The sequence below is a fragment of the Hemiscyllium ocellatum genome, chromosome 3 (genome assembly GCF_020745735.1).
Source record: "Hemiscyllium ocellatum isolate sHemOce1 chromosome 3, sHemOce1.pat.X.cur, whole genome shotgun sequence".
Taxonomy (NCBI): Eukaryota; Metazoa; Chordata; class Chondrichthyes; order Orectolobiformes; family Hemiscylliidae; genus Hemiscyllium; species Hemiscyllium ocellatum.
The window spans coordinates 129,364,048-129,383,052 of NC_083403.1; the positions used below are offsets into that span (position 1 = coordinate 129,364,048).

General features: G+C 41.2%; 1 protein-coding gene across 1 annotated transcript in view; it reads left to right on the plus strand.

The window, feature by feature from the left end:
* greb1 (growth regulating estrogen receptor binding 1) overlaps window positions 1-19,005 on the plus strand; it is a 194,519-nt gene that overhangs the window by 165,528 nt on the left and 9,986 nt on the right. The window contains exons 27-30 of the mRNA XM_060855164.1: window positions 598-802; window positions 7,843-8,017; window positions 8,841-9,068; window positions 11,513-11,672. Coding sequence (XP_060711147.1) covers window positions 598-802; window positions 7,843-8,017; window positions 8,841-9,068; window positions 11,513-11,672 — 768 coding nt within the window. The remainder of the gene's footprint in view (window positions 1-597; window positions 803-7,842; window positions 8,018-8,840; window positions 9,069-11,512; window positions 11,673-19,005) is intronic.

The window sequence follows — 19,005 nt, forward strand, 5'->3', positions numbered from 1 at the left end:
ATGAACATGGATGGTCAGATTCTGGTCTGGAATCACTCAGTATATGGAGAGAAAAAATAATTTCTGATGATATTACATGAGGAATGTGGCGGCAATTTAATTAGAAGGACCTCAAGTTTTAGAATATTTTGACATCTTCCCTGGGCAATGTCTATTTGCCTCGGAATATCATAGAGTCAGAGAGGACCCTGATCCTTTGACTTATTTAGCCTGCCCTGGTTAAAAATAACCACCTAATGATTGTAATCCCATTTTCCAGCACTTGACCCATCGCCTTATATGCCTTAGCATCTCACATGTATATGTAAATACGTCTTCAAATGTTATGAAGGTTTCTGCAAGGTGAATGGTGAGATTTCAGCTGTTTAATTTCACATATAAGAGAAGGGTGGATATGAGAATTAGCCCTGGGGCTTTCTACATTTGTGCAGATGTTTAAAAAATCTTTCCTTTCCTAATCAGTCACACAATGTCCAGAATAAAGAAAAATTTTAGAGGATCAATGCTCTTAAATGCTAAAATAATATTTATTGGTAAATTGCAGTCTTAATGTATTGAACCGTAGCCTGACAATTCAAAACATTTGATTTTTCCCAGAATCCAGACTGTGTAAAGAGTCCAGTCTTTACACCTACAACTGGGCGTCATGAGCACGGTCTCTTCAATCTGTACCATGCTATGGATGGTGCCAACCACTTGCATGTGCTGGTGATCAAGGAATATGAGATGGCAGTCTATAAGAAATATTGGCCAAACCACATCATGCTTGTCCTTCCCAGCATCTTCAACAACTCCGGAGTTGGTATGTTTTGAAACATTAATTCAAGCAAATTTCTTTTTGCCTTAAATTTAGCAATTTCTGCAAAATCACAGCTGGTAAAATAACGGTTAGTTTTGCTTCTTCTTACCAAATTTAAAAAAACATTTTGAAGTAACTCCGCTAGTATCTCATCACCCTTTGTTTACATATTGAAAGTCCTTGACACTTTGTCCAGCCTCATCAGAATTAGCTCCCAGAATAGCAGGGTTTCTGACACTCCTGTTCCCATCTGTCAGCCAGGGTTCCCAGACTGGACTAGATTAACAGCCCCAATCAGGGAACTCATATTCTATTAGATCCATCTGGCTGACCTCATTATAATCACTACATCCCATCTCTTCTGAGTTTGAGGACATAGGTTAGTTCTTTCCCTTGTGGCTCCTCCTGGGACGTTTTAGCACCAGGTCAGGTTCCTCTGACTCTGATACGGGTAGCGTGCAATGCACAGCGGCTTGCCTCTTGTACTCGAAGCGTCTCGAAAGAAGTTAATTCTCTTCTTCAGCCAGCAAATATGTTGAGGCAGCGACATTTGCTGTGTCTGTCTCAGATTTCGAGGTCTTAGCGCTCGACAGAGAGGAGAGCCCACAGCTCCACCAGTATTTCTGACTGTTCTGAGGAGCCGGACACATTTTGCTCTCACGCCATTTGAGAGTTTAGAGCTTTCATGTTGTTCACTTTTTTATTCAGGACCGTCATACCTACCTGAACTTTATATATCACTGGACCTGACCTTGCATTGACCATTCCCCATGTAGATGGGTGGTCCCATAATCAAATAGGAACCGGGACAGTTTGGTATCTCGTGAAAGAGTTGGTGTTTCTTTAAGCCTGCCTTCAAAGTTTCGACTGCTCTTTCTGTCGGACTATTGGATGATGGATGATGTGGAGCTGTCCTTATATTTCAAATGCCATTCAACGTTAGGAAATATTCAAATTCCCTGCTGGCAAATGATGGCCCATTATCTGTGACCAATACTTCCAGGAGTCTGTATATTACAAAAGACATGCGTGGTTTTCCTATCTGTGTTTGATGAATGAACTTTATGTAAGACCAACCACTTTTAAATACATGCCCACAATGATTTAAGAACTTTAAGCCCATGAAAGGACCTGCATAGTTGACGTGTAACTGAGTCCAGGATTTACCTGGCCATTCCCATGCATATGGAGGAGCTGCTGGCATTAATTTTTGTCCTTGTTGGCACTCTGGGCACTGTCCCACCAACATGGCTATGTCTGCATCCAATCCTGGCCACCAGACATTACTTCTCACCAGCATCTTCATTTTGCAAACCCCTGGATGATCCTAGTGGAGGTCAGTCAGAATCTGGCAGTGCCCTTTGCTCAGGACAATCACTCTTGCTCCCCATAATAATATACCGGTCTCTACTGTGATCTGGTCTCTCTGGGTCCAAAAAAGTTTTTAGTTCTGGTTGTGATGGCTCTTTGGTTTCCCTCATCACCACCAGCTGTTTCAGTTTTGCCAGGAACAGATCTTTCTTTGTTGAAAGTCAAATATTGCCAGCTGTGACTGGAAGTGTGTGCAGAAAAATTTAAATCCATTGTGGACTATTCCAGTGGCGGTACCGGTGGTGGTGTATCTGCCAGTGGGAAGCAGTTCAGTGCGCGTTCGCTTCTTGGCCTCCTGGCCAGTGTTACAACTTGCAAATATAGCTATGGGTGGCACTGCCTTGTCCTCTTTAAGTTGACCGAGTAGGAGTTTGTGGTCCATTAATGTTACAAATTTACGTATTGGTAGAACTTCCTGACTTCAAATATGTCTGCCAAACCTTCCTTCTCTATACGTTTTGCAATAGCCAAAGCTATGAATGCATACACTACCAAGCGTTCCTCTCCATTGGGTCCACCTATGAGCTCATTCTGCCCCAATGCCATCTGGGGAGGCATTACATCTCAATACCAGATCTCACTTGCCAACACCTTCGAGGATGATAGCTGTTTCTTCATTCGCCTGAAAGCATTTCAAAGGCCGACCCCTCTTTTAGGAGTTGATGCACTGGTGTCAGGCCAGTTTATTGACTGAATTTTCCATAATAATTCACCAGCCCAAGGAAAGACCTAAGCTCCCACAGATGTTGGAGCCAGGGCACTTTTGATTACCCACAGTTTATTTTCTGAGGGCTGGAAGCCAGTCTTGTTGGCGCTGTAGCCCAAGTAGGTCACTTGGGGTGCTTGGGAAACATATTTTTCACTTGAAAAAACACCTAAGAAATGTTCAAATTCGCTAAATGCTCCTTATTGGTATTCCCCATGTTAGCACATCCTCTCGGTAAATGGTGACCTGGTAAAATGTTTACCATTGTCCACAGGAAAATGGCACAGGCTGACAATGCCCCAAATGGTACAAACCCTCATGGGTATTAACTATAACATTATTCTGGGAATCTTCATCTGACCACAATTGCAAGTAGGCAGGATTCATGTTTGTGAAAGAGAGACTCCCACCATGTAAATGCTTGTAAATCCTCTATATGAGGGATTTAGCATTTATCCAACTGCAAACAGTAGTTTACCATTTGTTTGAAATCCCCACAAAGGTGAACTGACCCATCAGGCTTCACAATCAGTATGACCAGTGCTGCCCATTCTACAAACTGGACAGGTTTGATGATTCTATCGCTTTCCAGCCTTGGATTTCTGCCTCTACTTTTGCCTGTAAGGCGAATGGCATTGGGCGACCCTTACAGAATCATGGAATTGCTTCCAGGTCAACATGCAAGTTGGCCTTGACTCCTTTGATGTTCTGAGGCCTTCCTGAAAAACCTATGGCTGTATAATTAGGACTTCTTTAGGAAGTTTTCTTCTTAGGACTTAATTAAATGTTATAATTGCATCCACCTCCACCACCTCCTCTGGCAGCGTGTTCCATACGCGCACCACCCTCTGTGTGAAAAAGTTGCTCCTTAGGTCCCTTTAAATCTTTCCCCTCTCTTTTTAAACCTATACCCTCTAATTTTGGACTCCCCGACCCTGGGAAAAAGACCTGGCTATTCACTATATCTGTGCCCCTCATGATTTTATAAACCTCTGTAAGGTCACCCCTTGGGCTCCCAACTTTCCAGGAGATAAAAGCTCAAGCCTACTCAGCTTCTTCCTATAGCTGAAAACCTCCAAAGATGTAGCAGTTGCCCTTAAATAGCATTATCCCACTGCCCACTGATCACCAATTATTGCTGACTGTCAGTTGTATCAAGGCTGTTGATGCTATTATTCAATGAGTTGTGTATATCATCCTCTAGTGGCTGTGCTGTGAATGTCACCTTTTAGTTAGTTATAACCAGGGGCAGAAATCTCATAGAGTTCTGACCTCCATGGGTTCTGTTGCGATGTGTGGCAGAGTTGAATGTGAAGTCCTGCAAGGCACATCTTTGCATTGAGATCATTTTGCTCATCCTTTACGCTTTTTCACAAGATTCTAGCCGGGAGAGGCAATTTGCCAAATGATGCCAATTAATGCTTATAAACTCCTTGTGATAGCCCAACTCACCTTAATGATGTTCCGCTTACAAACTTACCAAACTATCACAAAAATCTTCACCGGGAACTGGACGTGGGAACCAGAGAGAGTTCCTGGCAGATTCAGCTTTCCGCTAGCTCTGAATGTTCTCCAGATCGGACACTACCACCGAATGACCACCAGATTGGACACTGGCACCAACATCTCAGGGCTTGCATCCAAGGGCACCGAAGTCACTAGACAATGGCATCTAACATTTACCAACCTCTAAGAATGTTCTTGGCACATCTCTGACCCACCCCCTGATGCTGTTACAATTCAATGCTGCACCAGCTACTATCATTGCAATGCTGCAGCAAGGACACTGTGCACTCAGGGATGTGCACTCAGCTCCTGGACCAGACCAGGCGGCATCTCTGTGCTCTCCACTTGCTGTTATTACACTCACTCAGTCCTTGCCTTGCACTGTCTTGCCTCCTCAGTCAAAAATACCAGGCTCATTATTATGGTTTTGTCGTGCTGCTAGTGCAGCATGCTTGTAAGGAAGCTTGTTCTATTTGTCCGCAAACCTCAGTTAGGGATTCCCAAGTCAAGGAAAGCGTCCAATACCAGTCCAGATCCTGCTCAGGGAAGGCAGAGTCAGGATTCTCTCCAAACAAGGGGCTAGGAGCTAAATGAGTCTCTCTTCCCTCTTGAGGACTGCTTGAGGAATGAGACAGATGGAGGTGAAAGTAGGTGGCACAGCTCTTCATGTTGCTGCAAATGGGGAGGAGTGAGTGAGAAAGTAGCACAGAGTTCATGAGGGTCATTGATTGGGGTTGGGGAGAGTGAGGGTAGATGTAGCAGGAAATAGTGCGTGTGGTGTAGCATGAGCCTTGATGGGAGGTTGGTACAGCAGCAACGATAGTGGGAGGTATTGGAAAGAAGATGGTAGCACACTGTCTGAGTAGAGAAGGTCATTCACCTTCTTCCTACAGTGCTGGGCATTCCTCCAGGTGGCTGAGACTGCTTTAGCTGAGGTGGCAACCTCAGACCAGACTGGCATAGTCAGCTGTCATGGTCTCCACTCCTGGTGCTGGGGGAAGAGTAAGCTCTACATTGGCACTACCCCATCCAGTACGACCTACCCTCAAAGCAGGGCAACAAACTGCCCCTGTCTGCCATATCCAGGGCAAAGGTCAGGAACCCCAAGGAAGGCAACTCCAGATTGGCTTGTTTGGGTCCACAATGGGACTTTAAAGATACACTGGTGCCAGGAATGCTGAGCAACTCCGGGATATCCTGTGGATGGTGAGTTGTTCTGGGAATGGTGCATGATCTGATAGGGCAGAAATCAGACATGATACATGCCACAGGAGCGGGAAGTGCAATAAAAGCAGTGAGTTTGGTAAGATTTAGTGAGAAAATACGTGCAGTGAAAACCCCTTCAGACAACCTCAATGTGACTCGCACAGAGCCCGAAATACTAGAATTTAGCTTCAGATCTTGTTTCCGTGGGACTGAAGAAAGAAAATGTGAAATGCTGATCTGTGTAGATGAACGTCCTGTTTCTGCATTGTAACATTTTGATGGAAGCAGAATTTACAGCAAATGTGAGTTAGATTGGCAACATATGTCTGAGAGAGCCTTTTTAAAATTCCAGTGGATTTATTAAATCCAATCCTATATGTAAATATTCTATTTGGAGCTTAAGGTGTGAAAGATGAATAAATATGCTGTTCTTTGATGGCACTAACGTATGCTCTACGTAATAAATAATCTTCATTCATTGCTGTTATTATAATTGTACAATATAGGATTCTCATTTGAATGTGAATATGTTGATTCCTCCTAGGAACTAAGTCACACTTCAAGGACACTATGACAACGTTACAGTGGAAGTGTCAGTGGTACTTAACGAGTGTCTGACAATGGGATTTGGAGCTGTTCTATTACCAGAAAAGTTTTTATCATTGTAAAAATAAATAATTTCGGGCTCCTACTCTCCTGACCAGTGTTTTCTTTAACAACTGCTGTTTCAGCCACTTAAAGCTCAATATGTATGGCACCCTCTCTGCCCATTGGTAAATGAGCAGATGGGTTGGGGTCCTACAACTGATGCAGCATCCTGATTGAAATATTTTAACTCAGCTTATTATTTTACAGAAATATACAGCACTTTAAAAGAGCTGCTTTATATTACAAACTCAATCACAATCATATGTTGAAAGTTCTTTGTAAATCTAGAAATGGATAAAATGGCCTAGTGCCTATCATGTTTTTTTTAAACATCATTCATGGGATAGTGGTATTTCACATCACTTGTCAACATTCATTGCCCATTCTCAAAAGTCCTTGAGAAGGTGGTGGTGATGCACCTTCTTGAACTTCTGCAGTCTTTGAAGTGTAGGCATATCTGCAGTGCTGCATGGAAAGTAGTTCTAGGATTCTGACCCTGCCAAAGTGAAGGATTGTTAATGTATTTCAATGTCAGGATGGAGTGCAGCTTGGAATGGAACTTAGAAGTGATGGTGACCCCATTGATCTGTTGTTCTTGACCTTCTGGATGGCAGAGGTTATGAGTTTGGAAAGTGCTGTCAAAGGACTATTGTTAAGTTACTGCAGTGCATCTTGTAGATGGTACACACTGCTACCACAATGCATCAATGGTAAAGGGAGTGAATGTTGAAAGTGGTTGAAGTGGAGCAAATCAAGTGAGCTTCTCTGTCCTGGATGGTTTTGAGCTTTTTGAGTGTTGTTGGAGCTGTACTATCTAAACAGCTAAAGGGTATTCCACTGCACTCATGACTTGTAGATCATGGACAAGCTTTGGGGAGGCAGAAGGTGAGTTATGTACTGCAGAATTCTATGCCTCTCACATCCTATTCCAAAGGGATTAATATCTCAGAGATGGTAAATTCAATAAATTTAGTATCTAAAACATGATTATCAAATCGGTTGGTTTGTTATTAAAATACCAACTGGCTCAATTAACCTCACCTGATCTGGTTAGTTAATTTGTGTTGGGAAATGAATTGGTTAGGGGAGAAAGTGAGGTCTGAAGATGCTGGAGATCAGAGCTGAAAATGTGTTGCTGGAAAAGCGCAGCAGGTCAGGCAGCGTCCAAGGAACAGGAGATTCGACGTTTCGGGCATAAGCCCTTCTTCAGGAAATGGTTAGCCAAGTTAGCACAGCCTGGCAATGTTGAAGGTCCCTTGTATGTCTGTTCAAGAGATTATGAAGAGCAGCAAATTAGAGTTCCATACAAATCTGTATAATGTTTTTTCTTAACCTGGTATTCTGAAACATAGTCAGTTCTGCTAGAACATGGTAGTTCCAGTTTAATGCAATTCAGTGTTATAAGAAAATCACGTAAAAACAGCACCATTTAAACTATGTTATAACCAATACACACTTTAAAAGTTTACACTTTAGAAACAGTGTCCCCAATGTTAATTGTGTTATAGCGAATTTGCATTAATGAAATAAGTGTTACAGCAGAATGACCTGTACAGTATAATCAGATTCATTCATCCAATTAGCTATATGGTTCTTTGTGTTTTAGGTGCAGCTCATTTTTTGATCAAAGAGCTGTCCTATCATAATTTGGAACTGGAACGTAATCGCCAGGAAGAGCTTGGATCGAAACCCCAGGATGTGTGGCCATTCATTGTCATTGCTGATGACTCCTGTGTGATGTGGAACTGTCTTAATACTGACGTTTCTAAGAACGCTACCAGGTAGTCAAAGCATTCAAACGTTAAAACCGTCATCCTTGCTGCAGTTGAGAACTGAACAAAATTACAAACTAACGAGGTCAAACTAATGGAGGTATTTCTGATTATATCCAGCTCTGCAGTGTAATTAATATATTGCGTGTTTCTACATAGCCACTCAAGATAACTTGTAATCTTATTCATTTTTATCAAATAAAGCTGGTTTCAAGTACTATTTTAAAAAAGCAATTTAATCAGTCTATATTAATATATCTATGTACAGATAATTAGATAAACATGAGATGTTAGTGAAAATTTAATGCCAAACGTTTTTTGAGAATACAATTTAAGCAATGTGCATTTCAATACTGCATTTCTAGCTCAATTTATATAAAGCACTACTGTAAAAAATAAAATCTTAAGTGCTTTCAAGTCAAATAATACATTGTAGCCACTTTGCTCATGGGCAAGATTACAAAAACAGCAGTCGAATAAATGTTCAGGTAATTTTATGGTATTAAGGGACATGAGTAGAGCTCCATTCGCGTGTTTGAGAAATGCTTTGGGATATTTGACACCCACACATCATTTCAGTGTCGCATCTGAAAAGCAGCAACTACATAGTTCCAGCTCTAATTAATTATAGTTGAAGATTCTGACAACTTTAACACATTATTATAGTCAAGCAATTGATTATTTGAATCAAGAGCGTCTTGGTTTCAGCAGAACAGTTTACTCTTGCAAATCAGAACAGTTTTTATATATACAATAACCTTTTTTGTCTCCTGTTTCCCATTATGAATAGAGGAACTGACTGAATTTTCATTTGTCCCTTTTCACTGTCCAGTGCATCTGCTGAATCAAATACCTTAGAGAGGAATGTTTCTTTGAAGCATGTACTTCAGCATATTGAGGCAACTGCTGAAATTCCACACTATGCCCTATGTGGGGTCCGGAAGTGGTCTAGTAAAATAACCAACCTGCACTTTGTCGAACCTTTCTCCCGCTGCCATCTGCATGATTTCTTGCTGCTAAATGTAGACTTGACTCAAAATGTTCAGTACAATCAGAACAGGTGAGTTGATTAATGTTGCGTTCTGAGATATTAACACAAATTTAATATAACTTGGGTTATGAGCAAAGTCAGGAATAGCATTCATTTTCATTAGAAATTGCAAAAGAAAAGTCATATCAGCATTTTAAGCTACCTTGATTGTAGTTATGGAATTTATAAATGAGTCATCTTATGCTTAAAACTGCTGCTGCAATAATTGCTGTCACTAAAAAAAAAGACTGACATCTATTGGTGTGAAAACTAATTGAAGCTGAAATGAAGTTCTTTTTGTAATTTTTGCAATAACTAAAATAGAAAGTTATTCAATTCAGTTTTCATTCAGTGATTATTTTAATTTCGGAAATCATGGAGACAGTCATCTGGAAGATAAGTATTCTTCACTATCTTGTTATATGATCTGAGAGAAATATCATCATGTCAGATTAACTGGCTTCAGTGTAGCTGTGGGTCCTATTAATCTGAATGTTTAATCTGAATGTCTTGTGACCAAAACATATTTTGTTTGTGTTACATTATTGATTTGCATTCCTAATTCAATATAATTTGATTCTGTGGGACATCTCTACAAGGTACTGTAATAATTCTTATTCTTCTGGAAGTAGAAAGGGTGATGAATATGTATCTGCTGCTTGCTTTTTGCTGAATGGTTATAGTAGACTTATGGATTGACTGCTAAGGTATCGGGTGTACTTCTTAAAAGCTTTGGTGGCTGTCCAGTTATCTTTCAACTTGGAACAAACTTTCAGAGGATGGTTAGTTATTGACATTTAGTTTGAGAAATAGTTATTTGACTTTATGCTGAATATTGCCCATTCACAATGAATAAATATGTCTCAATTTACAACTAGAAAAACTGATAATGGGCTCTGTGACACTTAATCAACATGCAAGGAGGGAAGATTTTAACTTGCTGGGGTTGTTGGTAGTAATGAAGTAGACTTACCACCACATTGCTGTGATTGCCCATCACCATGGGCCATCTTGGACTGCTTATAATACAGTTCATCACATGAATAATGCCCTTTAGAGTTCATGGATAACTTACACTGCAGTCCTACTGCCAAGCCACTTTCCACACAGGGACAGGTCCAAGATACATCTCTGGCCTCTCAGCTTGCTTTTCTAGTGCTCATTTACTTTGCGTTAACTTGACATGACTACTTAGCCTTACTGCTTCACTCAGAATTTACAGGGAGACAGTAATTCTGCCTTGTTTTTCCCCACAGACAGAAAGCCAGGCAGCTTGTTGTGTTTCTGCAGCTTGTCATGCTTGCCACCGTTAAATGGTTGAGAGGGCAGACTTGTTGTTACACAGTACCATGCTATAACAATGTCATACTTGCAGAATATGCCAGCAATTTACACAGCAAACACACTGCATATGCTTCAACCAAATTACCATGTCTTAATGTCCATAGTCCAATCAAGGGATGCGATGGTCAGTCAGGCAGCAACCACAGTCGGTCAAGGCTGTTGTCTTTGCTGAGTCTGAGGAAGGTTGACCATGAGTGAGCCTTGCACTTGGGCAGCCAGGGTCCTTACAATCTAGGGATTGAACCACACCAGTCCTGCAGGTTTCGTATATCCAGGGAAACTGTTAAGTCATTTTGGGAGATGGCCCTTCCTCATCAGATCAGGTAGTGAGATGTTCCGAGTGAGTGAATATGAAATGCAGAGGGCAGGAAGGGTTAGTAGTTTGGAGGAGTGGGATGCGCACCATTGAGGGAACATGCTGCATGCAATATTAGGAGTGGCAGAGCATGGGTCTTGGGGGAAGATGAGTATAGTAACGGATTTAGTGTGCGTGCTGTAGCAGAGAGAGTTGTTGGCACTTAGCCTTGTGGAGCCCAGAAAGGGAGCCAGGCACTGCACTATGGCTACATCAGTCCAATCTGGCAGTGTTTGGTGCTGTATTCTCCTCTGGCAGTCCTGGGGAAAGAGTATGGCCAACCTTGCAACCATCTATTAGGTCCATTTTTTTTGTGTCGAACAGCAATGCACAGACAGCATTTCCAGGCCTCCAGCATCGGAAATGTTGTGTGGCTGTGAATTAAATTTGGTGTCTGCAACATGAACAGTCCCAGCAGCGATGAGTAGCTCTTCTACCGCTGACCACAGGATTGGATGCTGCAGAGGGGAATGCATCATTCACGAAGCGAGCAGTGGAGAATGGCATGAGAATAGTCAACAGGGCTCTGTGGTATTGCCACAGAGGGAAACATTCCAAGAACCTTTCCAAAGTTGATATTTAGCCAAAATGTGGGAAAATTCAACACTTGATACAGGAACATTGCAGACCTCCCACCGGATCTCAATTTGTTCTCTGATGTTTTATTACAGTCTGAAATATAGCAACTTGAAGTTAGTTGACTTATACTTAATGAACGTTTTTTTGTATTTATCCTGCAAAAGAAATAATTTCATGTGTTTATGCCTTCTTTCAGATTTACTTGTGACGATGTGGATTTCAATCTCCGGGTTCACAGTGCTGGTCTTCTTATCTGTCGTTTCAATAACTTCAGTGTTATGAAGAAACAAATTGCCATTGGGGGGCACAGAACATTCCATATCAAGTCAAAGGTAACAGAAAACATGACAAGATATGCTATTTTGCAAAACTTTGGCATCACCAAATCACAGCAGTACATCAATTATTGTACATATGTAATTTTTTTGCTATTGAATCTACAGATAACTGTCATCTCGCCTTGGTAAGAATGGCAGTCTTGAGGAGTTGAACATTTCATTTCCCAGTGTTAACAATCAATGATTCCCAAATAATGTATAGAATGGATTAAACATGGATTGAGATCCACTGTGCTCTGTCCCAAGTTGTGCCTTTATCCAATTGTAATCAAAATCTCAATAGATATAATTTAATAAAAACATTTACTCAATCATGCCTCATTGATCTAAAATACAACACATACTTGAGTAATAGTCAATCTTGTGTAAAGGTCAACCCCTTGATTGAGTAAGTCCAGCCTCTTTTTATTTACTACCAGAATCAGAGAGATCTGCAGCATGGGAACAGACCCTTCAATCCAACTTGTCCATGCAGCCAGATTTCTGAAATTAACCTAGTCCCATTTGCCAGCATTTCGATCATATTCCTCTAAACCTTTCCTATTCATGTGCCCATTAGAAGCCTTTTAAATATTGTAATTGAACCAGCTTACTGCACACCCTTTGGCCCCTCATTCCATGCACACACCATCCTCTGTGTGAAAAAGTTGCCCCTCAGGTCTCTTTTAAATCTTTCCCCTTTCCCCCTAAGCTGATGCCTGCTAGTTTTGGACTCCCTTACCATACACACTGCCCAGTTCAAATTTAAAATTATTGAGATTGCAAATAAACCTACAAAATTCAGCTGCAGAGTTCAAGTTACAGGTGAAAAGCTGTGAACGTTTGAAGGCTTAGGCAGATGGTTAAGAATAAATGCACAAACTGAGGAAAGCTGCCGTTGGAGAATTAAGTTACAAGGTAGTTCATGAAAATCACCAGAATGGAGGCTCAGTTTCTCCAGCATCGATGTGAATCTTCATGGAGTCATAGAGATACACAGCACGGAAACAGACCTTTTGGGCTAACTTGTCCATGCTAACCAGACCTCCCAAATAAATCTAGTCCCATTTGCCAGTATTTGGCTCACATCCCTGTAAACGCTTCCTATTCATACACCTATCCAGATACCCTTTAAATATTGTAAATGCACCAGCCTCCACCACTTCCTTTGACATCACCCTCTTCATGAAAAAGCTGCCTCTTAGGTTTCTTTCAAATCTTTCCCTTCTCACCTTGAAACTATGCCCTCTAGTTTTGGACTCCCTCACCCTGGGGGCGAAAAAACTTTGCCTATTTACCCTACCATGCCCCTCATGATTTTATAAACCTCTATAAGGTCACCCCTCAGCCTTCAACGCTCCAGAGAAAATAGTTCCAGTCAATTCAGCCCTCCCTATAGCTTAAACCCTCCAACCCTAGCAACATCCTGGTAAATCTTTTCTGAGCCCTTTCAAATTTCACAAGATCCTTCCTATAGAGGGAGACCAAAGTTGCACGCACTAAACCAATAGTGGCCTAACCAATGTCCTGTACAGCCGCAACATCCTGAAATAAACACAAAAATTATGCGTTGTAGGTTGGAAAGCTCAATCTGGATGTAGTAAAACTTTAAAACTTTAATGAAAAGAAACAATGTTATACTGTGATAGAGGATCTGGATTACACAGCATCTTCTAGCGGATGTGGACACAGGCTTATTGCACTTCAACAGTTTTTTTTAATAGATATTTTTATTCATAATTTAACATTTTTACAAATTTACAAAAATAGACAAAACTCTCAAGTGCAAACATTGATATACAATTAAATCTTAAATAAATGATAACCAAAATTTAACAAAAGAAAAATACCGAGAAAGAAAAACAAAACTCAACTAATTATTAATCTAACCTACAACTAACCAGAGTGTATAATTAAGTCTCTTACATTATTCAAATAAGAGAAAGAAAAAAAAAACAACGGATAACACAGAAATTGGATAGTGAGATATATGCTCGGAATGTGTTAACATCAAATGTAACAAAACCCGTATTCGTGCGGGATTCCTCTCCCAGTGGGCCCCAGACCAGCCAGGTTCGTAATCTCAATTAAATAAAAGCCCTTGTTAGGATGGCCGAAATATCTGTATTTATATAATTCAAGAAGGGCTGCCATATTTTATGGAATAATTTGGTCTTTCGGTGTAGCATATTTGTAAGGGAGTCAAGGGAAATACATTCCATAATTAATCATTGCCAATTTGAAAGTCCAGGGGGCCCTCAGCCACCCAGTTTACCAAAATATTTTTCCTTGCACAGAAAGAGAGAATAGAAAATAATCTCTTCCCGTGCATATCCAGGGAGGGTAAGTTCGGAAAGCCCAAAAGGAGAGATACAGGGTCCACTTTAATTTCCGTTCCTAAAATTTCTGTCAGGGTACTTGCTACTTTAGTCCAGTATCTACGGATCTTATGACAGGTCCATAGGCAATGTACAAGAGTGCCCACCTCTATTTTACATTTGGGACACATTGGAGATGCTCCTGCCTTAAATTTTGCCAATCGATCCGGTGCTATATGGGCCCTATGAAGTATCTTCAGCTGGGTAGCCTGAGTTCTGTTGCAGATGGTGATTCTTCTGGCATTTTCCCAAATCTCATTCCACGTTTCTATAGAGATTTCTAGTCCCAAATCCTGATCCCATGTTTTAAACAGATTGTCCATATCTCCCGATACTTCATCATGCAGTAAATGATAAATAGTACTGATGGAAGATACCCCCATTGGCCATAGCACTCTACATTCTCTATCTGATTTATAAAGACTATCTAATAATGTAGTCTTCTTCTGTATATAATCTTGAGGCCTCCATTAGGTAATCCAAATTTCTGACGCAGCTGTTCAAAAGACAACAGGACCCCTTCTTTAAATAGGTCCCCTAGACATGAGATACCCCTGGATCTCCAGAGTTTAAAAGTGGCATCTGTAAACCCCGGTTGAAATCCACATGCTCCCACTATCGGCGCATAGCGGGGGTGTTTTATGTGAGTTGCCCTCATTTTGTCACATGTATTCGAAGCTTTAATTGTGTTTAGTATTATAGGGTTTTTACAGTGATCCATAATGATTTTCCTCTTGTCTGAAAATGAAAGGTTAATAAGTGGGCATTTTACTTGAGAAGCCTCGATGTCCAGCCAGATTGATTGCGGATCAGACAAGACCCAATCAGCTATGTAACTTAATAGGGAACTTAACTGATATTTCCTAAAATATGGGAAGTCCAATCCTCCCCTTGCCTGTGGAAGCTGTAGCTTCTTCAGCTTAATGAGGGGCCGTCTATGATTCCAGATAAAGGAACCCAACCAGCCATATAATTTACGTAGTGCCAGCCTCGGCAGCATCACCGGGAGCATTCTCATAGGGTATAGGAGACGGGGCAGGACATTCATTTTAATTAGTGCTATTCTACCCAGCCAGGAAATTGGGAGGTCTCCCCATCGCTGGAGGTCCTGCCTTATCCTGTCCAGTAAATGCACAAAGTTAGCCTTATATAACTGACCAAATACTGGGGTGGTAAAAATGCCTAAATATAAGAAACCCTCCAGGGATTACCGAAAGGGAAAGTGGGATCCGTCCACTAAGTGGGGTATCATAGCAAGGCCACCCATTGGCATAGCCTCCGATTTTGAGAAGTTAATTCTTTTAGCCTGAGAATGCGCTAAATGCATTAATAACTTGGATTAAGCGAGGTATGGACCTCAGAGGATTACTGAGGAATAGAAGAACATCATCTGCATAAAGGGTAATTTTATGTTTATCTGTACCAATCCTCGGGGCCATTATATTAGGATCAGCTCATATAGCTTCTGCTAGTGGTTCAATTATTAGCGTAAATAGCAATGGTGAGAGAGGACATCCCTGACGGCAGCCTCTACCCACACTGAAGCTATTTGAACCTAATCCATTGGTAACCACAACTGCTTTGGGATCACTATACAATGTTGAGACCCATTTGGTAAACACCTTTCCAACGCCAAACCTTTCCAATGTGTAAAACAAATATGACCATTCAACCCTATCGAATGCCTTTTCCGCATCTTATGAGAATACTACTCCTGATATCTTTCCCTGATGACAGGCTTGAATCACCATTCAAAACCCTTCTAATATTATTGGATGATCTACGGCTCTTAATAAACCCCATCTGATCCTCCTTCATGATATGTGGCAATACCCTTTCTAGTCTCAATGCTAACGTTTTAGAAAGGATTTTAAAATCTACATTTAGCAAGGATATTGGTCTGTATGATGCACAATCTTCTGGATCTTTTCCTTTTTTAAGGATAAGAGAGATATTTGCCTCTTTCAACGAAAGCGGGAGACAGCCCTGACCGAATGCATAGTTATACATGTCCATAAGTGGACCAGCCAATATTCCTGTAAATTCTTTATAGAATTCAGCTTGAAAGCCATCTGGGCCAGGTGCCTTACCGCTCTGAAGTTGCCTGATTGCGTCAAGTATTTCTTGGACTGTTAGAGGGGCATTTAAGACCGATGCCTGTTCCGGAGTTAGGTCCGGAAAGGTCAAATTTTTTAAAAATGATTGCATCCTCCTAGTCCTGTCTTCACAATCCTGCAATTTATATAAATCAGAATAAAATTTTCTAAAGATTGCATTAATCCTTTTATGATCATGAGTCAAAATACCCGTACTTTCCTTGATAGACGTGATAGTTTGAGGGGCCTTTTTTTTCTTTGCAAGAAATGCTAAGTATCTACCCGGTTTGTCGCCAAATTCATATAACCTTTGTTTTGCAAATAATATTTCCCTCTTAGCCGTTTGGGTAAGCGTGGTGTTTAGAGCTGTCCTAAGGGCCGTAATCCTTTGCAATTTGATAATAGAAGGTCTATCAGCGTATGCTGTTTCAGCTGCTTTTAAGCGAGCTTCGAGCAGACGCTGTTGTTCTCCCTTTAATTTTTTCTGGGTTGCTGAGTAGGAGATGATCAAACCTCACACATAAGCTTTGATGGTCTCCCACATCATTGATGGGTTGCTAGCTGTACCTAAATTAATTTCTAAAAAAGTTTTAATTTCTTGAGAGAAGTACTTTACAAATTTACTATCTTTCATCAGGAAGGGGTCCATACACCAATGCTGAGGGGATGTCCCGTTGTTCCTTGCCTTGATTTCCATATATACAGCAGCGTGATCGGAAATTGCTATACTACCTATTTAACAGGATGATATGGAATTTTAAAAAATCGAGGGGGCAAAAAACATATCAATTCTGGTGTGACATTTAAATGGATTGGAGTAAAAAGAAAAATCTCTGCCCTGTGGATGGAGACATCTCCATACATCTACTAATCCTAATTCTTTGTTCAGATCCACCAATTGTCTAGATCTGGGAGATACTCCTGCAGTACTCTTGGGAATCCTATCTATTTCCGGATCCATAATACAATTAAAGTATCCCCCTATAATTGAATGACGGGCACCGAGAGCCATCAATTTTGAGAAGGCTTCCGTTATAAATTTAAAAGGATGTGCTGGGGGGTAGTACAAATTTAAAATCTCATATTCCTCTCCATTTATAAGGGCTTTAATCAGAATATATCGTCCAGATTCGTCTTTTATCTGATTTAGGATTTTGAAAGGGAATATCCTTTCCCAACCAGTGCCCCACCCTTCCGAATAAGAATAACAACTCCCCTGTTTTTTGAGCTAAAAGAAGAAAAAAGGCCTGATCAAATCCAACCTGTCGTAATTTCAAGTGGTCTTTATCCAACAGGTGTGTCTCCTGTAGGAGAGCTATATCAACTCTTTCTTTCTTGAGATTTGATAATATTTTCTTCCTTTTGACTGTCAAATTACTCCCCTTGACATTCCAGGTGCACCATTTAAACGACTGATCAACCATAATCGTCCAGGCAAATCCGAGACCCCTCGGGAGGAGAAAACCTATCGAGAACATCCCGAGTATAGAGCATATAAAATTCACAAAAATAAAGGATCTCTAATACACTCACAACAGTATAATAAAAAAAACTATTTCTAAATAATAAAAAAAGTATTTAAATGGAGATTTTTCCCCCTTGTTCCCAGGGGGTATCACGTCCTTTCCAAAGGTCCATCATTTCCTCTCCCAACCAGTGCCCCACCCTTGACCCAGGTGCTCCTCAATAGGATGAGGAGAATTCAAATATACTACAGAGCTAGAGTTAACAGTTAGCATCCTCCCCCCACCCAGACCAACACCTGGATATATTTGGTAATGTTAATACCATGTATAAACATATATAACTATAAAATTACAACCTCAACAAGTAATAATTAAATATAATAATACAAAATAACAAGGGAAAACAACCCCACTCCTAGAGACAGAGGTAAAATAGAATAAGGTAACAATCTCCCCCCACCAACATTAACTAGACCCCCTCCCCAGCTTATTTTTTTTAATTTTATTAAACAAATTACAAAACAGTTTACAATAAACATTTACAGCTGTACAAGAGACAGCAATTTTACAAGGGAGAGGAGCAGCAAAGCTAGGCCCCAAACCCTATCGTTTGACCATTTTACAGGGAGATGAGGACAACCCTCAAATCCCAGTTCCACATTTAACAAGACAATGACAATGACATTTGTACATTAAACAATACGGTTACATACAGAAGTGCAGACAATACAGACCCAGCAAGCCCCCGCCCTTCCCACCTTCCGACCACTCTAAGGCAACCCGCCCCTACCCACCTTCCAGTTCTCGGTCCACCCCGTGCCCCTTCCAGTTCTCGGTCCGCCCTCACACACCTTTCAACCACCTCTAGGACAGCCCGTCCCGGTACCCGCCCGGGGTGACAGCGGTTTGGACGGCCTACCCACCTTCCGGTTTCACTAACCACCCTCATCACCTTTCGACCACCTCTGGGGCAGCCCGCCCCGGTACCTGCCCGGGGTGACAGCGCTGAGGACGGTTACCCACCTTCTGGCTCTCTGTCTGCCCCTGCGTACCATTGGGCTCTCACCCACCCTGTTGCGCCTCCGACTAGTGGGCTATCCTAGCACACCTTTCGACCACCTCTAGGGCAGCCCGTCCTCCCCGGCTTTTTTTTATGTGTGTGTATATATATATATATAGGATAATTAAAAAAACCTAAGGGGGAGGGAGAAAATCCTTAAGTAGAGAACAAATAAAGAAATCCCTCTCCTTACCCTCCAAGATTATATTAAACAGTAAGGTAAAAAAAAAGGGGGGGTGTACACCGGAGTGGGGGGGGGAAGGCAAACCAACATCCATTATCTCTTATAATTTATCTAAGAGAGTCCAAAAATTCCTTAGCCTTTTCCGGCGATCCGAAGTTATACACGGATCCTTGGTTAAAGCGTAGCGT